This window comes from Pseudophryne corroboree, chromosome 6 (assembly GCF_028390025.1).
Source record: "Pseudophryne corroboree isolate aPseCor3 chromosome 6, aPseCor3.hap2, whole genome shotgun sequence".
NCBI lineage: Eukaryota > Metazoa > Chordata > Amphibia > Anura > Myobatrachidae > Pseudophryne > Pseudophryne corroboree.
Window position 1 is genome coordinate 421,633,173 of NC_086449.1, and position 24,515 is coordinate 421,657,687.

A 24,515-nucleotide genomic window follows, 5' to 3' on the forward strand; every position below is an offset into this window, starting at 1 on the left:
CAAAGACTGGCGTATAGCAGAAGTAGTGCCTATATTCAAAAAGGGAAGTAAAGCTGAACCAGGTAATTATAGACCAGTTAGTCTTACATCTATACTGGGGAAAGTATTGGAAGGTTTTCTAAGAGATAGTATTCAGAAGTTCCTTGAAGTCAATAAGGTCATTAAAAGGAATCAACATGGGTTTATGAAGGACAGATCCTGTCAAACCAACTTACTTGGCTTTTATGAAACAGTAAGCGCAAACCTAGATCAGGGTAAAGAGGTGGATGTAATCTTTTTAGATTTTGCCAAAGCATTTGACACTGTACCACACATGAGACTTATCTACAAGCTACAAGAAACAGGGCTAGGAAGCACAATATGCACTTGGGTCAAAAACTGGTTAGATAATAGGGAGCAGCGCGTTGTGGTTAATGGATCTTTTTCAAATTGGACTGAAGTGCTACGTGGTGTGCAACAAGGCTCAGTATTAGGTCCGCTATTGTTCAATAGTTTCAATAATGACCTAACAGAAGTTCTAGAGAGCATGGTTTCAATTTTTGCAGATGATACCAAATTGTGTAAAGTTATAAATGCGGAGGGGGATGCTGAGTCGCTTCAGTACGACTTCGTTAAATTAGAAGCTTGGGCAGCGAAATGGAGAATGCGCTTCAATACAGACAAGTGTAAGGTAATGCACTGTGGTAACAAGAACAAAAATAACACCTACCTACTAAATGGGGTAAAATTAGGGGATTCTGTACTGGAAAAGGACTTAGGTGTCCTCATAGATAGCAAACTAAGCAGTAGTACCCAAAGTAGGACTGCAGCAAAGAAGGCTAATAAGATATTAGCATGCATAAAATGGGGAATTGATGCTAGGGACGAGAGTATTATACTCCCATTATATAAATCACTTGTGAGGCCACACCTCGAATGCTGTGTACAATTCTGGGCACCTTACTACAAAAAGGATATCCTGGAGCTAGAAAAGGTTCAAAGGCGGGCGACCAAACTAATTAAGGGTATGGAGACGCTGGAATACGAGGAAAGTCTTGCAAGACTAGGCATGTTTACACTGGAAAAGTGGAGATTAAGAGGGGACGTGATCAACATTTACAAATATATAAGGGGACAATATACAGATCTTGCGCAGGACCTGTTTTTGGTTAGGTCAACACAGAGAACTCGTGGACACGCGCTCAGGTTAGAGGAGAGGAGATCCCGCACAACACGGTGTAAAGGCTTTTTTTACGGTAAGGACAATACGTGTTTGGAATTCCCTGCCTGAGGGAGTTGTAATGGCCGACTCAGTCAACACCTTTAAGAATGGGTTAGATAAATTCCTAATGGATAAGGATATCCAGGGTTACGGGGCATAGTCACGCACTATGGTTATTATAAAAAAGAGGGGTAAAACATAACGGCAGTGATCAACTTCAGTCAAAATTTTATACAAAATAATCGTGCATAGGAGACCACAAATAGGTTGAACTCGATGGACAATTGTCTTTTTTCAACCTTAGATACTATGTTACTGTGTTACTATAGTCAAAATCGTAAGGTTACATCGCACCGTGTGTATGCACTTTTAGCTTTGTCATATGAGCTATTTCACGGTTCTCCTTTTGACCACGGGAGAATAAAGTGTGCAGTTAAAAAAAAACAATATATGTGATGTTATAATAACTTTCAGTGGATGTCCCCAGTGCGTGCACCCATTAATACATGTTCGATAGCTTTGAAAGTGGCATTTTCTGAGGATGTAGGATGTGCAATATTTAGAAACGGAGTGACTTTCAGCTTTGTTTGCATCATTCTTCTTATGCTCTTGTATTCAAAGCTTTAAAGTGTGTTCACTTTCTTACAAAAGTATGGGAAAAGGGGTTTTTAGAAATACATGAAAGACACTAATATAAACTATTGAAATGCAAAATACAGTAGATGGCAAAATAAATAACATGAATAACATCACAACACAAGAGACTCAAAGCTCCTGACAATTGTCTGATTTGTTCTGTCCAAATATGAAGACTGAAGGCATTTTATACGCCTGATGGAATTTATTCTTCTATGCCAAGTCAGACTACATTTAGGAACGATTTAAGGGGTGTCCACTTTTTATTTTCTATTTTGGGTTCTATTGCAGTTAATGGGTAGAGTTTTGGGACTGGGGGGCAGATTTCTTAAGCCTGGTGAAGTGATAAAGTGGAAGGTGATAAAGGACCAGCCAGTCAGCTCCTGTCATTTTTCAAACCCAGCTTGTAACATGGAAGTTAGGATCTGATTGGCTGGTAGTTTCACCTTCCACTTTATCACTTCACCAAGCTTAATAAATCTGCCCCATAGTTGCTGGTTTGTAATATTTCCTAGTTGGGAGTTCCTACACATCCGCTTATTGTGATTGTTAATTTTATTGTTTTGCAGAAAGAATGGTAATAGTTGCTGTAGATTTTCATGTACTCTGCCCGCCAATACCTGAGTTTAGGTTGATGCTGCCATACTGGGGTCAGCAACACTAATGATTCTGGTGGGCTTTTTTTGTGACATTTTTTCCCTTTATTAACCTGGTGAAATGTAGGCTAACATGAGCCAACAGGAAGTTTTTGATTGTCAAACTATCTTTAGTATAATCAGCTTAAATGTCCGATTATGGAGATGGAAGGGACACCGAGAAAGACCGAGACAGACTGGGGAGGGGGACAGAGATGAGAAATATAGAGGTGGGCATTCATAAGAGCAAGAGATATGTGGCTAAAGATTAAATATACTGTAGTGCTTTGATGGAGGAGGTGAGAGCTGGGGGAAGAGGAACTGAGATGGGACAGAAAGGGGACAGGGATCGGAGAGACAGGGGGTAGGGGGGAAGGAAGTACAAAGATGAGAAGCCTGGGGAGAACATGTGAAAAAAACCTACAATGCCGGTCACAATAGCTAGCGACCTGGCAAATGACTGGTCCAAAAAAAGTTGTTATACTATATATGTGAACTCATTTCAATATAGCCACCCTGCATGTACATGTTTTGTCTAAATTTAAATGGCTAGTCTGCTGCTAACAGGTAAGAACCACTTAATTATAGAAGGCTGCAAAACAAAAAATTATGGTTTTAGAAACATCCCTCACACTCTTTCTCATCAGCAACTACTATGCTGAGAAAATGGAACTGCTTCATGTTTAGCAGTATGACAAAAGCAGGTCTATGCACAATTTATAACTGTCGAATAGATGACATCATAATTAGTTGCGTATATTATGAAAAAATATATAAAAGATCTATGGACCTGATCATAAAATTCTAAATATTTAATTAAATATTAAAAGGTGTAAACCTATTAAATATTAAGAATTTTATGAACAGTCACAAAGACACTTATGAACAGTGCCAAAAAAACTTAGTGAATATACGTGGAGTATATTCACTAAGTTTTTTTGGCACCTCAAAGAGATGTGCAGGAAGTAAGCGAAGATTGCATACTGTCATAAGATTAACAGGTACTGTGCCCCCTTTATATACTGGCAAAATATAGTTCTTAGTATTTCTAATGAGCTAGTGTGGAGCTAGAAACTTTAGTATAGTGTGTTCAGTATATTACATCTGTTGCTTCGGTGTCTCCTCATTACACAGGCCTGTTTGAATTCCTTGGTTTTTGTGTGATACAAAGTTTTGTCTTTTACAGAAAAGCCACTTTTTACACGTGATGCATCACAGCTGAAGGGGAATTTTCTCAGCACCACTCTAAAGAAGAGCAATATGGGCTTTGGGTTCACCATTATTGGGGGAGATGAGCCAGATGAATTTCTCCAAGTGAAGAGTGTCATTCCCGATGGGCCTGCTGCGCAGGATGGAAAAATGGAAACAGGTGCAGTCCTTTTAAAACATGTTTGCTCTGTCTTTTGTCCAGTGCAGGTATAATTTATGCTAGGGGCAGTATGTTGCTAAAAGTGTAAGACTTGTCTTAGCGAAGCAACTGCATGTGTTATGCTGAGTAGGAAAAAATGTTGATTCAAATAGTGCCTGTGGCTCCTACTCATCATCCGATAATTAAAAACCCATCTTGCTGTCAGTTGTGGTGGTGTATACTTAATTAACATTGCAATTCAGCATTGCTCAGGTGTGGGGACAACTGCTCCCCACGAGCCCTTACATTGCTACCGAAGTAGCAGTGTTACTTACCAGAGCCGACCCGGCTGACTTCACATGCATGACTTGGGTTCACACATGCACCAACCGCAGCCCTCACAGTGCAGCGGTGGTGTACATCCCTCTTCTCAATCATAGAAACTTCTTCCCATGAGAAAGAGTGGAGCGCCAGGAATTCCCACGAGCAAATTCCAACAACTTGAAGTTGTGGCCCCTTCGGGCCCCTAATAATTAATGGGCCTCTTCCAAAAAATGGGTGTGGTATAGAAGATCTACAGTATTTAGGTCTACAGTATATACAGATGGGTCCACTGTTATCTTGACTAGTTTTCTGTGCCTAGTCACAACATGACTTATTAGCATAAACCCTTCATCTATTGTTCTCAACTGCAATACAATACAGAGAACAATACATCAGGGGATTAAGTAATTACAGCAGGGGATTAAGTCCGACTGGCCAGTCTCAGTTAATCCTATTAAAGGTCAAGATAAATGTGGACCCATCTGTAAGTCGACACCAATGCATTAGGTCAACAGGTTGAGATATATAATGTTGAAAGAGGTAAAGGTCGACATGACAACGGTCAACATAAATTTTCTCCAGTTCTTTTGGGTAAAATCTTGTATTTTCTCGGGCTTGATTTGTTCGCCATGATTCGGGTAAGGTTACTATTCCCTATTATAGTCCACATGGAGAGTAAAGCAAGCAAATGTTGGGAAAACATTTAAAAAAAAAAACAATTGCCAACTATTTGTGTGTCGACCTTTTGTACCTGCTGACCATATGTCAACCTATTGACTGTCTACCTAGACACTGTAGATCTGTCATCTGGATACACAAAAAAACATGCAGAAACTTGAGTTTCTGAATGTGTAATGGGACTATAAGGGACCACTAATACTTTAGGTCCCTGTGTGCAGTCACTGCTGATCGGTCAGCACGGCAGGTCCCCATCCCCCTCCAGCGACTGCAGACAATGGCAGCCGCTGGGGAGAGTAAATGAACCCTCCCAAGCCACCCCCAGACCCCCCCTTTATACCTGCAGGCTGTCCCGGCTTTCAAAGCCACGATGTTCCCGATCGATGTTTGAAAAAAAAAAAAAAAAATATATATATATATATATATATATATATATATTTATTTTTTCCTTTTTTTAACTAAAATCATTTGGGATAGGGTTAAAGTCATGTTCTTCACCTACTTCACTCATTAAATAATAAATCGTCAGTTAAGTGGTTAAGAGGTTTCTTTTAATTCTAAAATGAGTAATTGATCCTTTAGTAGAATTTGAGTAAATAACAATATTTTATATACTGCAACAAAGATGCTTTTTGCTATACCAAAAATGGTCCCATGGCAGCTCCAAGTAGTGAGAGGTCTGGTAGGTGAAAAGGTCAGCCACAGACTGTGTTAACTCAGCTGGTCTGATTAAGTGATTTTCTGCTCAAATTTGTCCAATATCCTAAGGGATACCTTATACATGCTTGTGATTGCATGTGATTCAGAGAACTGTTTCAGTATTTTAGTGTTTAAAAGCAAAAAGGGAATAATACATTTTGAAAATCTCTCTATAACTATTAAAAATATCACCAGCTTCTTTTAATTTTCCATATCTAAGAAACCTGATTTGATTGCTAATTCCATTATTTACTGCACACAAACTTCAGCCTTGACAGTCATTAATTGTGAATATCTATCATGGTCTCGTGAAAGATAAACTCTGTTATTCTGTAAACTGTTTTTCATGTGCTGTAGTCTATCATCCATCCTTGATTTGAAAGTGTAACATTGTGTAATAATAGAAGCAGTAATGCAAAACATATAAGGGGATGTAGTTATTTGACCGGTGCAAGGGGCTTGTTATGCTCACACCAATTATTCTCTCTCTTGGGGTGTCCACGACATCCCTGGAGGCCATGGAGGATAAAAAGCATAAAGCGCCACCGTGCCCGGAGCGAGCCCTTCAAGGGGCATTCCGGCGGTCGGGATCCCAAGCGCTGGGGAAACATACTACACCCTTCTGAAGACTACAATTATACTTTTCAAAAAGCTGTTAACCACTATTTTATGATTATTCTTTGTATGAAATACAAGATGCTGATCATATATTAATCCAGAAGATCGATATGGGGTGATGATTGGCCATTCCTAGTGGTAGCCCTGTGTGAGATGCTTTATTGTTTTTGGGGTGGGAATAAACCACAGGAAGTAGTCACATCTATTGTAGTGTGATCCTTTGTAAGTTCATGGTGAGGTCTGTATGTGTGTTTATCCAGTTTCTAGTGAATGGAAAGAGACTATTTGAGGTTTTGCTTTGTGTATAAGACAAATGGCCAAGGAAAATAAATAATAATATAACATCCTGCGGTAGATTTAGAAAGAAGCTTTTTATTCTAGTTATAAGTCATTGCAAATACCATTAATATATATGAAAATCAAGAGATGAGAATCAACAACAATGCCGAAGGGTTGTAATATAAGGCATTTCTTCATCTAAGGAAATTCCTTCTTAATGCTGTATGAAGCATGTAGTTGTAGTACCAGGACACTATTAAATGCATTCTCAGCATCTAGGGTCCATACCAAGCCAGATAGATCTTGTGAGTTTGATACATGTATAAAGTCAATGGATTTTCTCATGTTTTCCATAGGATATTCAGATTACAAAAGGGTATGCTATTCAGTCATTTCACTGTAAGTTTTGCAAACCACTTCAGGTTTATGTTCAATAGTATACAGCATGTATTAAAGATTACGGTCTCTGCCCAGCAGGGGGCTGGCTTAAATATGGAGCCCTGTAATAATATAAATATATCCTTGTAATAAATATAGTTCCATCAGTATGTGGCCATTAGGCCTTATTGTTGCTTAGTTCTGCTCCTTTATTGCTTGTGTCCTTGTTTTAGTAATTCATACTCTGTCATGTTCTGAGTTGTCAAGATCTGCAGTAAGTAACGAGATGAGAAGTAATATTCAGTTTTAGACTTAATCTTGGCTGTATCTGACGCTTTTGTTGCTAGGTTATAAAGTGCACAGTAATTTCCTCCAAAGTGCTTCGCAATTTTGCAAGACTCAAATGTGATTTGATTGTTAGTTTCTCTATAGTTGGCCTGGTTGGAAGGATGAAGACAGTAAGGAAGAAGTTGTCATCCGTTATTTAATTCATTTTGAAAAACAGTGTTTTTTTCAGCACTCTTGTGTCTCCCTCAGCTGTACCTGGGCTAGCATCCTGTGGGAGCTATGAAGGGACTATTGCGTGCTTTACATGGACACATATATCATGTGATGAGCTGTGTGATTACACCTTTACACCGCATTTTGGCAAGACTAAGGGGTCTATGTACTAAGCCTTGGATGGAGATAAAGTACCAACCGACGAGCTTCAGTCATTTTTCAAACACAACTTGTAATATGACAGTTAGGAGCTGATTGGCTGGTACTTTATCTCCATCCAAGGCTTAGTAAATAGACCCCTGATGCTGTAGCAGTGCTCTCCCGTCACATCACTCATTACACACTTCTATACTCTGTTCTGTTTGATATTGCTAAATGTTGATGATGGTGGATGAATGATCTGACCGTATTCCATCCGCATGTGACTGAGGATACACTCACTTTCTAACAGAGCCATTTAATGTGTATGTAGAATGAGACATTTGGAATTTTGTACATTTTGTCATGTTCAGATTGTTTACAGATACTACCATTGGTGTCAAATGACCAGAATGACGGTGTATGGGCAGCTTTCATTGGGTGTAGCAAATCTGCTCAATTGTGGCTGAACAAAAAGAGAAAAGAATGCAGCAGACTCATTTTAAAATGGTCTTACTCTTGGTTTCTCAAATGCCATTGAAATAATAACAAATATAAATGGAACATACTGTCGTATAATGATATTACAAAAATTAACAAATATATAAAATACAGTATAAATATTATATTCTCAACATGTATGATACAATAATCAATATTAATCTAGAATTATGAAACCATTGTTTATGACAAAAAGCCACGGTGGCTGAAACTAATACTGTCGTCACGTGTTTGCTTGTGGGAGTTCTATTGTTTTGCAGTGGAGCAAATAATCTAGATCTTTACTCTAATAACACTGCCATAAATCACCTGGTCTTCCTGTGATTCAACAATACAATTAGAAAAACAAAAATTTAAACTCCATTCACATTACCACACAGACATCATGATTTCCAGATGTCTAAAGCCTTCAGCAGTACCTCTAATGGCTTTGTAACGTCCACTTACCTAGCACAGAGTGTGTGTGTGTCCCTACCAAATGCAAATAACATACTGTACTAATAACATTGCAAAGCCGGGGGGCGTGTCTTGGCAGGCATTAGGAGCAAACGTGCCACTTCGGAGCTCCTGATATATGTGCTCTAAATTAGCTCCCCAGCTCTGCAAGCCACGCTTAAAGTGAGCCCACACCAATCCTATAGGGTCCTGCACTACCTCCTCTATAGGTGATAGCGACCGCGAAGCCGGGAGAAGCTCTAGGCTTCTCTGCGGTTGCAGCCTATCCCACGCCTACATGCCGGGACCTCAATTAGTGCTCCCGACCGGACCTCGGAGTGGTGCCTCCCGCCGCACTATCTGGCTGCCCCAATACCTGCCTTCAGCCGACTCCCGGACGATCAGCCACCTTGTCTGCCCTTGAGCTCCTGCAGCTTGCTCCTGCTCTGATGACCCGCTGTGAAGAGGACTCCCTGTGGCCGGACTCTCGGTGAGGTGCTGCGCCCGCCATTTTGCTTTTCCCCAGGCTCCATACGGCAGCAGGTGGACTGCTGGGAAAGGGACCTGTAAAGCGGCTGTGCGCTCTCTTGACCCGGCCTCCCTGACTGCTGGTGGTCAGTCCGCTGGCTCCATTTCACCCTGCACCAGCACTGAGGCCCTGCGGGAGGGACCTGTGTGTGGCGGCCATCTTGCCTCTAGCTGACCGTGGATCTCGGCTCCATCCTGCTATAGGCTAGGTTGTTTCAGAGGTGCGGTGGTCACTGACTGGGCCGTGACCGGTGCCTCCCACCCCCTGCAGCATTAGTACCTCTGCAGCAGCCTGGGCGTTGAGTGGTGAATTGGGGAGTGTAAATTCCATATTCCTTGCTCTCCCACCCACTCCTTCTGCCCACAGTCATTCATTTGGATGCATGTCCCCCTGCATTGCTAGCCTGTGCCCCCTTTTTGTTTCTCTCCAGGCAGTCCCCAGTGCATACTCTACTCCCGCTTAGTGCACTAATACTTCAGTAACTGCCACAGAATTATTTTTGGTGTACTAATGCAGTCTGGTTGTCCCTCCATTTATGCCGCAGTTTCTCATTTCTCATTTATGTCATGCTGATGCCGTCTAGTGACTCATTGTATTTAATATGCTCGACACAGCACGTCTGCCTTCGTATGATGCCCAGCTAGCCACATTTTATTCTGGGGGAATGTGCCAACGTTGACCCTGAATGCACGCTGCTCTCTTTGGTGGTACCAAATTGCCTCATGGTGAGGGGAAAGAAAGGCTCACAAAGGGTGGGGAAGTTCCCCTCAAAAGGGGAGCACATCTAATGGGAACCCCATCCTCAGCTGATATGAGACAGTACCTCCTCCCTCAGGGTCCTGCGCCCACTGATGGTACTTATACGCCCTCTACCCCGCGGCTTTTGGCTGTCTCGGATTCGCCCTCTCGAGTCGAAGATCGGATGGTAGACTCGAACATGACACCAGAGACGGCGGGCATTTCACAGATCCTATACCTATTCTGTTCCATGCCAACAAAACAAGATTTTGAACGTTTGGAAAGTAGACTCAGAGAAACTTTTTGTTCGGAGATTTCCGCTGTTCAATCCGAAGTGTCTCACATTGGATCTCGACTCACTTCACTAGAAGGCTTCTCTTCTGATTCAGCTGCGGCCCACAATGCTCTCAGAGCCGCTGTCATCAGACAGGCGATTGACTTCCACCAGCTGCAAGAGCGCCTTGACAACTTGGATAATAGCGGAAGACATAACAATCTGCAGATTAGAGGGGTCTTCGGAAGACATCCCACCGCAGGGACTCATTGATTTTCTTACAAGGGCCTTCAATGAGCTCCTGTACCAGGACCCTTCTTCCGCAATCGAGTTTGACAGGGCTCACCAAAATCGCCTAGGGAACAACAACTCAATTCAATGCCGCCAGAAAAGTGAAGATCTTCTAATGGACTTCGGGATTTGTTTTCTTTATTACAGATGACTTTGTTGTCCTGAGCTACCTATCGTTGGGCCGACATTATCGCTTGCCATGATGTGTCCCGCTCTTTTGAGGCATATTCATGACAACTGGACTACATTGGCTGGTTGGATGTTTATTCGAACACTTTGGAGATGAAGGGTATTGATTTCACTGTTTGTTCCCGAGTTTCCTTAATGTTACGTGATTGGGTAGTTACTTCTTTTCATGTTAGTTGTACTAATTTAGATTTTAGGGCTGGTGTCGCCACCGACCCCAGTTAACCCCTCACCGCCCTAGTTTTCTTGGTCTCTGACGTGTCTCACACATCCGAGCTCCCGAGTGGTGGTGGTGTGCTGTACTTGTATTTTACAGGTTGTCCTGTACTTTGCTAAATATGATAGTTCTTTTGACTTGTTTTTGTAAAATGTTCTCTCTGTTTCTATTTTTCCTTTTCTTTTCTCTTCTTTCCACCCTCTTTTGTGTGGTTCCCTGCTCTAGCGGAGTGGATGCACTCCTCAAAGTGCTCCATATTGCTCCCTACACAAAAGATAATGGTGGTTAACTCTAGGACAACGGCCATAAAATTTGTTTTCCTCAATGCGAAGAGTTTGAACGTCCCTGAGAAATGTTCTAGAGTGCTCAGAGACCTTTTTGCTTTCAGGGCTGATGTTGCGTTCTTTCAGGAGATGCATTTTAAATCTGGAGCTGCCCCTACCCTTAAGGATCGCAACTACCCGTTCTCTTTTTACAATAATAATAGCAAAAGCAAATCTTTGGGAGTTGCTATCCTGTTATCCAAACGATTGCAATTTCAAGATATGACATCAGTAGCCTTGGTGGAAGGTAGAACACTCCTAGTTAAATGTAAACTGTTTGATCAGATGTATACTTTTATAAATGTGTATGTTCCCAACTAATCACAACCTAAATTTCTGTCGAAAGAACTGAATTGGATTGCCCCACTGGTTGAGGGTATCCTGATTTTAGGTGGGGACTTGAACTGGTCTCTTCAGCCAGAGGTGGATATCTCCGGTATGTGGACCAGGCCTTCATTAGCTTCACGTCGCAAAGTCCGCCGCGCACTTCATGAACACCAGTTGGTCAAAACATGGATGCTCCAGCATACAGGGGAAATGGGACTATACATTCTACTCTCGGCCACATGATATCTACTCCAGGCTGGATAATTTTTCATTGCCCCATTGGTTTTTGCACTTAATACAGGACATCAATGTTGGGTCAGGCCACGCTCCCGTTTCCCTGACTCTGGAGACGTCCTACCCTCATTTCAAACAATGTACTTGGTGACTGAACAAACAAATTTGATGGCCTCACAGTTCAAACCTCAATTGACTGAGGCCATTGGGGACTATTTTGAAATCAATGAGGGGCCAGACGTCTCCAGTGTCACGGTGTGGAAGGCACACAAGTGCGTTCTGTGCTGGAAATTCATTCAATTAGGCTCCTTGAGGAAAAAGGAAACATTGAGAAAAAACTGCCTTGCTTCAGTGGCTGAAAGACCTGGAAACTGCGCATAAGATAGGACCGTCCCCCCAACTCCTAACCGAGTTGAACAAGACGCGGTCAGCCCTTAAGCTTTGCTTTTGAGGATGTCAAGCAGGACTATAGGCTATGCAGAAACAGATTCTTTCAATGGGGTAATAAACCGGGGAGACTATTGGCTAGAGCACTGCGTTCACAAAGAGCCACCTTATACATTCAAACAATAGCGGACTCGCCATACCCTTACAAGAGATACAGCTGACACATTACACTCCTACTACTCTAAATTGTATAATCTCCAGAACTCCAGGTCTCCGGAGGCCTTACTGGCTATCAGACACCTGGTGGATAAATATCCCTGCAATTCAGAACTTCCAAGGCTGTCAGATGATAGTGCATGGCTAAATTCCCCGTTCTCCCTTCCAGAATTAGAACAGGCCCTCAAAGAGACGCCTTCTGGGAAGAGTCCAGGCCCAGATGTTTTTCACTATTTCATATTACAAATCCCTTAAAGACTCTCTCTCACCCAAAATGCTGTCGGCTTTCAAGGTAATTTCTGGTGATTGTGGATTTTTGCCCCATGCATTAGAGGCCTTCATCATGCTGATACCTAAGGAGGGAAAAAGATGGAACACAATGGGCCTAATTCTGAGTTGATCGCAGCAGCAATTTTGTTAGCAGTTGGGCAAAACCATGTGCACTGCAGGAGGGGCATATATAACATGTGCAGAGAGAGTTAGATTTGGGTGGGGTGTATTTAAACTGAAATCTAAATTGCAGTGTAAAAATAAAGCAGCCAATATTTACCCTGCACGAAAACAAAATAACCCAACCAAATCTAACTCTCTCTGCAAATGTTATATCTGCTCCTCCTGCAGTGCACATGGTATTGCCCAATTGCTAACAAACTTGCTGCTGCGATCAACTCAGAATTACCCCCTATGTGCGAGTTACCGCCCAATATCGGTCCTTAACACTGACATCAAACTGTTTGCCAAACATATAGCGAACAAGTTGAAGTTGTTGCTCCCTAATATTATTAATTCAGACCAGGTGGGATTTGTCCCTGGGAGAGAAGCCGAGGACAACACAACTAAAATCATTGATTTGATACATCTAGCCTCATTAGGCTGTAACCCAACAGTGGTCCTGTCTACTGATGCAGAGAAGGCATTTGATAGGATTAGCTAGGTCTTCATGGAAGGGGTTTTGAGACATTTAGGGCTGGGTGCCGTTAGTCTAAGCCGCATTTTAGCACTCTACAGCTCCCCTACAGCGAGGGTCAAAATGAATGGAGCCCTAACTGCACCAGTTTTGATTAGTAATGGCACAAGACAGGGTTGTCCTCTATCACCCGTCATTTTCATTCTATGCATGGAGGCTTTAGCTGGTTCTATCAGACGCAATCCCGATATTTCTGGTCTCTCAGTGGATGGCAGAGAATATAAGCTTGCACTATTTGCAGACGATCTCTTGGTTGTCCTATTGAATTAGACCAGTGGTGGCCAAACAGTTGATCGCGATTGACTGGTCGATCGCGGACATGCGACCAGTCGATCGCATGTCGTTTGTCTGTCCACACACAGCCGCCCGTCCAGACAAACCCATACGCGCTGCAGCAAGGGGAGCCGGGGAGCCAAGGCAGCAGCGTCGACGAGGTGCAGCAAAGAGCCGGGGAGCCGTGGCAGCAGCGACTGGTGCGGGAGAGCCGGGGGCCGAGGCAGCGGCGATGTTCAGGAGAGCCGGAGGGCAGAGGCAGCGGCGGTGAGCAGGTAAGCCGGGGAGCAGATGCCGCGGCAGTGTGCGGGGGAGTCGGGTAACTGTCACCCACATGTACATGTATGCCGCGGCTGCAACGAAAGGGTGGTTAACCCTTGTGCTGCCGTGAGTGTGCGCAGTGTGGTGCTGCGGCTGACAGCGATGAGTATTGTGTCATTAATCATTATTAATATTATTATTATTATTATTATTATATACGTTGATGTATATAATAATAATAATAACACACTCCCATCTGTAGCCGTGATGTTTGGTAGAACTCCCCCTCTGCCTCTGACACTCCCCCTCCACCTCCGGAAACGGCTAAATTGGCAGGCCTGGGCTATGATTGGAAGTCAGGGTGGGTGGTTTCTATTGGCCACTGTCCCGGTCATGTGGTACAGCGCCAGCCTATTGGATTTTGATCTCACATGTCTCTGTAGTGTCCATGCGTCAGCTTTCCTTACTGCCCGCCATTTGCTGTTAACACTGACAGTGAGCAGACGTGTAAAGAGAGCTCACTGTGTTGTTTGATATAAGAAAATATTGGAAGGGTTTTTGTTACATAATGAACAGAAATCCTGTGCTGTAATTTAAACACAGGGATCTGTGTAGTGCTGGCTGTAATTTATCTTAAACCCAGGGATCTGTACTCCTGGCTGTAATTTTTCTTAAACCCAGGGATCTGTACTCCTGGCTGTAATTTATCTTAAACAGGGATCTGTATTGCTGGATGTAATTTATCTTAAAAACACAGGGATCTGTGTACTGCTGGCTGTCATTTATCTTAAAAACACAGGGATCTGTACTGCTGGCTGTCATTTTTCTTAAACCCAGGGATCTGTACTCCTGGCTGTAATTTATCTTAAAAACACAGGGATCTGTGTACTGCTGGCTGTTATTTATCTTAAAAACACAGGGATCTGTGTACTGCTGGCTGTAATTTATCTTAAACACAGGGATCTGTGTACTCCTGTAATTTTTCTTAAACCCAGGGATCTGTACTCCTGGCTGTAATTTTTCTTAAACAGGGATCTGTATTGCTGGATGTAATTTATCTTAAAAACACAAGGATCTGTGTACTCCTCAGTGGCAAACGCAGGATTTGCATTGGGGGGTTTCCAGAACTGGGCGGAGCCAATCACGGGGGTGGGGACTGAGGTGACCTAGTATATGCTGGGTCCGTAAAACTAGTCTGTCTGTGTGTGTGTGTGTGTGTGTGTGTGTGTGTGTGTGTGTGTGCGTGTGTGTGTGTATATATATATATATATATATGCATATATCTACACATATATATATATATATATATATATACATATATATATATATACACACATACACACACATACATATACACATATACATAGCATATTAAACATGCATACATATATATACATATATGTACACACACATACAGTACACATATATATACACATGTATATATATATATATCGTGTGTGTGTGTGTGTGTGTGTGTTTATATGTATGTATGTATATACATGTGTATATATGTATGCAAATGGATATATATGTACTATAATTAAAATAAAGTAAACTTTTATTGCACTTACAAGTGCCACCAGGAAGACAGCAGACTGCAGAGGACGCTAGACAGCCATTAATAATACTCATGCAGCTAAAAAAAAAAAAAAAAAAATGTGTTTTTTTTTTTTTTTTAAGTGAAGGGGGGTTTCTGGGTGCTCGGAAACCCCCCCTGGGTGCGCCACTGCTCCTGGCTGTAATTTTTATTAAACACAGGGACCTGTAATTTTTCTTAAACACAGGGATCTGTGTACTGCAGTAATTTTACTTAAACACAGGGATCTGTGTACTTCCTGCTGGCTGTAATTTATCTGAAAACACAGGGATCTGTGTACCTTCTTACCCTGTTATAGTGCTCATTAAAAAAGAGATTTTTTTTTTATATAAATTGAGTTTTAACACACTTACTGAACATGAGTGGTTCTAAAAGGCCAAAAAACTACCATTTTCACGAAGAATGGGAACATGATTTTTTTTTTACAATGTTTAAAGACAAATGCATATGTTTAATATGCCGTGCTAAAGTTGGTCTGGCGAAGAAGGGGAATTTACAGAGACATTACTCAAGTCTGCATCAGAAATATGATCAAGACTTTCCACCTAATAGTGAATTAAGGAAGACTAAACTGAAATCCATGAAAACTAATTTAGGAGCGCAACAGCTCACATTCACAAAACCTATTTTGCAGTCCCAGGCAGTGGCTGAAGCATCTTTCCGTGTTACAAATATTTTAGTGAAACATAAGAAACCTTTCCAGGATAGTGAAATGTTGAAGGAAGCTTTCCTTAATGCCGGAAATTTTTTATTTGAAACATTTAAAAATAAAGATGACATCTTGAAAGCAATTAAAGATATTCCACTATCTCGTCAAACTACAGTGAGACGAGTAGAGGCAATTGGCAATGACTTACAGAACCAGCTGAGAAAACACATCAGTAACTGTTGTTACTTCTCCTTGCAGTTTGATGAATTCACTGATATAGTGGATACTTCTCAATTAATTGTTTTTATAAGAATGGTATTTCCTGATATGAGTTATAAGGAGGAGTTTTTAACTCTCATCCCTATGAAGGGTAAAACTAGAGGTGAAGACATTTACAAAGGCTTTGCTAGTTTTGCCAAGGAAACTAGTCTTCCTCTTAGCAAACTAGTGTGCATTGCTACTGATGGGGTCCCAGCCATGGTTGGCAAGAATAATGGGTTTCTTGCACTGTGTCAAAAAAATGAAGATTTTCCTGATTTTACATGAATCCATTGTGTTATACATCAGAATGCAGTGTGTGCTAAGGTTTTAAACATGGCTGATGTTATGGACATTGCAATGAAAATCGTAAACTCAGTTCGTGCAAGGAGTTTACGAAGACGACTTTTCCATACCTTACTGGAGGAAAGTGAGTCTGAATATGAAGATTTGCTGTTGTATAATGATATTAGGTGGCTTAGTCGGGGTCAGTTCTTAGAATGATTCCAGTCTTTGCTGCCTGACATTACTGAATTCTTGGATTCACTTGGAGAAAGTCCATCTCAGCTGCATGAATCATCATGGTTGCTACAGTTGGATTTTATAACAGATTTAACCAGTCACTGCAATGCATTCAACCTTGAACTTCAGGGCAAGGATAAAAATATTATCCAATTAATTAGTTGAATAAATGCTTTTAAATCAAAATTGCAGTTTTTAAAGTCACAGCTTGCAAAGGGAATTTTGAGGAACTTCCCTAGTTTTGAGAAAGTGATAGAAGAGAATCCTGAAGGCAGCAGCACATATAATACATTCTGTGCTGAGATCCAAAATCTTTGGGAAGAACTAGAGAGGCGATTTCAGGACATTAAGCAGCTTGAGCCTATCCTAGCCTTCATGTCATTTCCATTTGCTGATGTTGACATTGATGAAATTTCTGGTAATATCTCCTCTATGTTCAATATGAATACATCAAGTGTAGAGGAAGAAATAATAAAGCTGCAATCTGATATCCCTTTGAAAGCAAGAGCTTCTGATATTAATTTCTAGAAACTACTAAGTGAAGAACTGTACCCAGGCTTGAGATCATTAGCTCTTCACTTGACAGCATTTTTTGGGTCAACTTATCTTTGTGAATCTGCTTTTTCACAAATGAAGATAATTAAATCAAGATACAGAAGCCGTATGACTGAAGAACATTTGAAATACTGCCTTCATATGTGCCTAACTAACTTGGAACCGTCTTTTAGCAAGTTAACACAAGACATGCAGCCTCATGCGTCGTCAACTACACACTGTCAATGACTTTAGTTTATGTGAAAAACACCCGTTAATTAGGCTAACATTGATGTTTAGTTCGTTTCAAGTGTTCATTGCCTCACAGTTCCCTAAAAACGAATGCATTATGATGATTTTGTACTATGGTAGATCACAAAAGATTTTTGAAATTTGGAGTAGATCTCCAAGTCCGAAAGTCTGGCCACCCCTGAATTAGACTGTCTCCATTCCCAACATCATGCACAAATTTAGTAATTTGGGTTCCCTGTCTAACTTTAAAATAGATTTTTCTAAGACTGTGGCGGCGAATGTGTCTTCTCCCTCTCAATCTCTGGAAGAGCTTAAAAAGTCTTTCCCATTTATCTGGCATCCCAATAGCTTTAAGTACCTGGGAGTTGTACTAAATACCGATCGTATGCGTCTTTTTTCAATCCAAATTTAGGGACTGGGGCAACAGAAGGCTCTCTTGGCTGGGAAGACTTAGGGGGTCATTCCGAGTTGATCGCTCGCTAGCTGTTTTTAGCAGCCGTGTAAACGCTAAGCCGCCACCCTCTGGGAGTGTATCTTAGTTTAGCAGAAGTGCGAACGAAAGGATCGCAGAGCGGCTACAAAAAAATATTGTGCAGTTTTAGAGTAGCTCCAGACCTACTCAGCGCTTGCAATCACTTCAGACCATTCAGTTCCAGATTTGACGTCACAAACACGCCCTGCGTTTGACCAGCCACGCCTGTATTTTTCCTGGCACGCCTGCGTTTTTTGGAACACTCCCTGAAAACAGTCAGTTGACACCCAGAAACGCTCCTTTTCTGTCAATCACTCTGTGGCTGCCATTGCGACAGAAAAACGCCGCTAGCCCTTGTGTAAAAATACATTGCCCGTTGTAAAAGTGCGTCATGCGTGCGCACTGCACCGCATATGCATAAGTGCCGCTTTTTCACTTAATCGCTGCGCTGCAAACATTTTTCACTAGCGATCAACTCAGAATGACCCCCTTAATGTAATTAAGATGAATGTGTTGCCCAGGGTCTTATATCTTCTCCAGATGATCCCAGTCAGCATTCCTAAGACTTGGATCCAGGAGTTGCACAATGCAGTCAGGGACTTTGGGGAAATAAGAGGCCACGCTTACAACATATTTTTTTGCCGCAATCATATGGGAGGTCTTTAGTTGCCCCATTTCTCTTTGTAGCATGATGCCATTGTCCTCAACAGGGTAATGAAATGGTCTCAAACGACCGATATTAAACAATGGGTGCTTTTAGAGAACGCCACCATAGCCTCACCGATAGGCCATTACCCCTGGCGCTCAAGAATCCCTGTTGTCTCCCATCCCACTATTGGCCCTACACTAACACGCTGGAGCAGGTTAAGGGCTTTCCCATACGTGTCTTCTAAGTTCTCTCCCCTGACCCCGCTGTTTAATCATTCGGATTTTCCTCCCGGAGTCTCAGGCGCTGGGTTTGAGGCATGGACATTGAAAGGGGTATCACGTGTCGGTCAGCTGGTGGAAGGTGGGAAGATACTCCCTTTCCCTGTCTTACAGGTGAAATTGGAGTCTTCCATCATCGGAAATTTGGAGGTACCTTCAGTGAAAGCATTTCGTAGCAGGGAGAAAACTTCGTCCCGACACTACTAGACCCATGACAGTATTTGAGAACGTGTCTGGACTCTTCCCGTCCAGTTCATTTCCTTTCAAAATGTTACAGACTCCTGATTGAAAATAACTTCCCGGTCCTTCCTAAATACACTAGAGATTGGGGACAGGACCTACAGATTGATTTAACAGAGGAGGACTGGACAAAAAGTTTTTAGGCCACCTTTGTTAGTTCGATCAGCTACTCCATGATCGAGACGCAATTCAAAGTTTTTTCACGTTGGTATAGATGCCCCCTGACACTTGCCAAAATTTTTCCTGGTGCACCAAATACATGTTGGCTGTGCAACACTGAAACGGGCTCCCCAATCCATATCTGGTGGGATTGTCTTTTACTTCGCCCCTTTTGGAATAAAGTCATTTCAGTTTCTAGGTTGATTGTGTGAACTGAGGTTCCTTCTGAGCCTGCTTTCTGGCTTCTTAATTTAGTTGCTGGCTCTCTGAAAACATGTAAAAAATCCCTTTTAAAATTCCTTAATGGTGCTGCTAAAGCTGTGATCCCTGTTTGTTGCCCCTCCCATGGTGAAAGAGTAGTTTACTAGGATAGACCTGTACACTGCTCAAAAAAAATAAAGGGAACGCTTAAACAACACATCCTAGATCTGAATGAATGAAATATTCTTATTAAATACTTTGTTCTTTATATAGTTGAATGTGCTGACAACAAAATCACACAAAAATGATCAATGGAAATCAAATTTATTAACCCATGGAGGTCTAGATTTGGAGTCACACTCAAAATTAAAGTGGAAAAACACACTACAGGCTGATCCAACTTTGATGTAATGTCCTTAAAACAAGTCAAAATGAGGCTCAGTAGTGTGTGTGGCCTCCACGTGCCTGTATGACCTCCCTACAATGCCTGGCCATGCTCCTGATGAGGTGGCGGATGGTCTCCTGAGGGATCTCCTCCCAGACCTGGACTAAAGCATCCGCCAACTCCTGGACAGTCTGTGGTGCAATGTGGCGTTGGTGGATGGAGTGAGACATGATGTCCCAGATGTGCTCAATTGGATTCAGGTCTGGGGAACGGGCGGGCCAGTCCATAGCATCAATGTCTTCGTCTTGCAGGAACTGCTGACACACTCCAGCCACATGAGGTCTAGCATTGTCTTGCATTAGGAGGAACCCAGGGCCAACCACACCAGCATATGGTCTCACAAGGGGTCTGAGGATCTCATCTCGGTACCTAATGGCAGTCAGGCTACCTCTGGCGAGCACATGGAGGGCTGTGCGGCCCCCCAAAGAAATGCCACCCCACACCATTACTGACCCACTGCCACACCGGTCATGCTGGAGGATGTTGCAGGCAGCAGAACGTTCTCCTTGGCGTCTCCAGACTCTGTCACGTCTGTCACATGTGCACAGTGAGAACCTGCTTTCATTTGTGAAGAGCACAGGGCGCCAGTGGCGAATTTGCCAATCTTGGTGTTCTCTGGCAAATGGCAAACGTCCTGCACGGTGTTGGGCTGTAAGCACAAACCCCACCTGTGGATGTCGGGCCCTCATACCACCCTCATGGAGTCTGTTTCTGATCGTTTGAGTAGACACATGCACATTTGTGGCTTGCTGGAGGTCATTTTGCAGGGCTCTGGCAGTGCTCCTCCTGTTCCTCCTTGCACAAAGGCAGAGGTAGCGGTCCTGCTGCTGGGTTTTTGCCCTCCTACGGCCTCCTCCACATCTCCTGATGTACTGGCCTGTCTCCTGGTAGCGCCTCCATGCTCTGGACACTACGCTGACAGACACAGCAAACCTTCTTGCCACAGCTCACATTGATGTGCCATCCTGGATGAGCTGCACTACCTGAGCCACTTGTGTGGGTTGTAGACGCCGTCTCATGCTACCACTAGAGTGAAAGCACCGCCAGCTTTCAAAAGTGACCAAAACATCAGCCAGAAAGCATAGGAGCCGAGAAGTGGTCTGTGGTCACCACCTGCAGAACAACTCCTTTATTGGGGGTGTCTTGCTAATTGCCTATAATTTCCACCTGTTGTCTATTCCATTTGCACAACAGCATGTGAAATTGATTGTCAATCAGTGTTGCTTCCTAAGTGGACAGTTTGATTTCACAGAAGTGTGATTGACTTGGAGTTACATTGTGTTGTTTAAGTGTTCCCTTTATTTTTTTGAGCAGTGTATATGTCAATGGAGGAAATACAGGTGACACCTGAAAGCCAACAGGGATTTACAGCTACTTGGTTTCCCTGGCTTGACTTTAAGGGGGTCATTCCAAGTTGATCTCTCGCTAGCTATTTTTTTTTGCAGCGCTGCGAAGATAGTCGCTGCTTATAGGTGAGTGTATGTTTGCTTTGCAAGTGTGCGATCGCATGTGCAGCCGCTGCGATCACTTCAGCCTGTCCGGGCCCAGAATTGACGCAAAAAATCCTAGCGTGCGATCAGGTCGGAATGACCCCCTAAGTCCTCACAGACATATTTATTGCACATGCATTGAGAACAAGCTTCGATATTAGGTCCTATTTTTAAAAATATATTGGTTTAATGATGTTTGAGGAGAATCTTCTCCCTGTCGGTTTAAACTAGAAAATTGGAATACCACACAATCCTTTCTTCTTCTTCTTCCCTCTTGTGCCCCTTTCCTCTTCCTTTACGTTTTTCTTCCAAGCTCTTTCTTTCTCTTTTTTGTTTGTATGTTGTTTCATATTGTTTAGGCAGGATCTGCTGTGTGATTGACAGGTCAACTGTTTTATGAGGGACAATGACTCTAGCTACTGAACATTACCATATGTCTGATTTGTATTAGTCCAATATCTGTTGTTGTTGTTTTTTTCTGTGTATTGTATCCCCCTATACTGCCTGCTTATATGTTTATTATGTAAAACTTTAATAAACACTTATTGCAAAAAAACAACAACCATAACAAAGCCACTGGCCAATAAACCTGCAGGCGACATTTCCCAATACAGGTTGAGTATCCCTTATCCATAATGCTTGGGACTAGAGGTATTTTGGATATCAGATTTTTCTGTATTTTGGAATAATTGCATACCATAATGAGATATCATGGCGATTGGACCCAAGACTAAGCACAGAATACATTTATGATTCATATACACCTTATACACACAGCCTGAAGGTCATTTAATACAATATTTTTAATAACTTTGTGTATTAAACAATGTTTGAGTACATTGAGCCATCAGAAAACAAAGGTTTCACTATCTCACTCTAACTCAAATAATTCCGTATTTCGGAATATTCCGTATTTCGGAATATTTGGATATGGGATACCCAACCTGTAATATATAATAATAAAAAACAATGAGTATGTAGCTTTATGATAAATAAGTTAAAATCTTTTAGTACTTAGTGTTAAATATTAATTTATTTAATTCGGTGAGAATGGAAAGTGTGACACATCTGTGAGGTGATGTTATCTGTGACAGGCTGTATTGCACAGGGAGGGCTGGAGTCAGGGCTCATGCTTCATCTATTTTAAGAAGTGAAATGCTGTCTGAGGTAATTCTGATAAAGAAAGAAACAGAGCTGTGGTAAGCAAGGCTCAAAGACACTGTCGAATTAGGTAGGAAATTGTTATGTTCATCAATACCTGGCATGGAGGAGGAATTTTCCAACACTGTCACTGTAATTAAATGTATAGGGAGTTAATTTGCAATGGGTGGCCCCCCCGCATGCGAAAGAAAGGATTGCAGATTCTGCTTTTTAGCAGAATCTGCAATCCAACCTGAATAACCCCCATAGGGGGGTATTCAATTAGCTCCAGCATTTTCAGAGCAGTCGAATTTTCCCCAATTACGGGCCATTTTCACACGTTTTTTAAGGCATTGTCGATAATGCCTTTTTACTTTTTTTTTTTTTGTGAATAGGCATTGGTGAACAATGCCGCAAAATCAGCCCCTGTTTTCACCAGCGCAGGTGCGAAAACGTGGATTTGCCGATCCACGTGTTTTTTTCACTCCTTCCAAATGATTCACTTAGGCGAAAAATCGGCCCTGCTATTGCATAGGGTGAATCCCCATTCGCCCTAAAAGAAATTGTGAAAAGTGCAGTTTTTTCACGTAGGCTGAAAAACTGCACTAATTGAATACCCACCATAGTCTTAAATTACTAATAATTGCAGAGGTTGACAAAAGACATATATGTCACAGCTATTAAGACCACTCATGGACCCATTTAGTGCAATATATAATGCCTTGGTAGTCCCATAATCACAAAACTTATAAACATTATAATTTTATTGTTTTATTAAACCATAGGTTTAGGTTGACCTGCTTAGAATACATTTATTGTTGTTGAAGCAAAGCTGTTTTCCTTATCTTTCATTCAGTACAGTTATATTGCTATGTTTGGAAGCAGAGCATTTTTGTATTTTGTGGAAGAGGTCATGTTGAAGTCTGATTCTGTAGCTTTTCCTTACAGGATATATAACAGGATGGTTTTATGTGCATAAAGATTGTATTTTTTTACTCTTGAAGTTGCTTGGTTTATAGTACTATAGTAGACTATAAAAAGGTGAGGTGTAAGGTAATGCAGTTGCCAAGAGTGGAAAAGGGACTATTTTGAAGATCAAACTGTGGGGTTATATAGGAGGCAGTTCTTACAAACTTGTATCTCTGTCAAGCAAACCTTATTTGAGCTCAGCCTCATCATCCCTTTTCCTGTCTGCTCCAGCTGAGAAATCTCTTCAACTTATACCATTTTAATACTACTGTCCACGCAGCTGTAGAAGACTTACCTGGTGCTCTCAATCTGCTGAGCTTTCCTATACATGTACCTCCTGTACACACCGGTGGCAGCCTTTATAAGCCTGGATCCTGTTCAATTGAACGTCACTGAAAAGTAAAAAAAAAAAAAATATTGGTGGATTATACTGTATGTGGTCCTGGTTTGGTTTGTGGTATAGATTAATTTAAGATAGTGTTTGGGGAAAATGTTATTCTAGTTTCCTCCATAAATGGGTACGTTTTAGGAAAGTTCTAAGGGTGGTCTTTAAATAAAAATATTGCAGCAGCTGAAAACAATGCAGAAGGCTCTTTGACTTTTAATATAAGAGGTAATGTAGATTTATAATCTACACTAAAATCAATTAGAGTTTTCATATAAAAATGTTTTTTAATAATGTTAAATTGTCTAACAGTATCCACAGTGAAACAAAACAAAACTGTAGATATATGTAGGTGAACCATTAAATTGCTGCTAAGGGTCAGATTTACTAATGCTCTGCTAAGTAGAGAGGCTTTAAGGTGTTAGGTGTCTAGAACTCTGACTGTACGGTATTAAATCTTTAGAGTTTTGTAATAACTACCAGTCAGCACACTGTGACCCTGCTGGGCTGTTATTAACAATGCACTGCGGTCCACTCTTATAAATAATGGTTCACAGTATATACTGTATTTCTTATTTTCCGTAAAAAACAAGTTTCTTGCTGTGCATTTAGCGCAGATCATCTGAAAAGACTGCAGGTTGCTCAGTAGTTAACACCAGACCGTTAAACACATATCAAGAA

The 24,515-nt window shown here is 41.8% G+C and overlaps 1 protein-coding gene across 12 annotated transcripts in view; it reads left to right on the forward strand.

Moving 5' to 3' along the window:
- The window catches only part of MAGI2 (membrane associated guanylate kinase, WW and PDZ domain containing 2), a 1,309,326-nt gene that overhangs the window by 1,024,108 nt on the left and 260,703 nt on the right, over positions 1-24,515 (forward strand). For all 12 annotated transcript variants that reach the window (XM_063926958.1, XM_063926960.1, XM_063926965.1 and 9 more), the window contains one exon: positions 3,659-3,841. In XM_063926958.1, the coding sequence (XP_063783028.1) occupies positions 3,659-3,841 (183 nt within the window). The remainder of the gene's footprint in view (positions 1-3,658; positions 3,842-24,515) is intronic.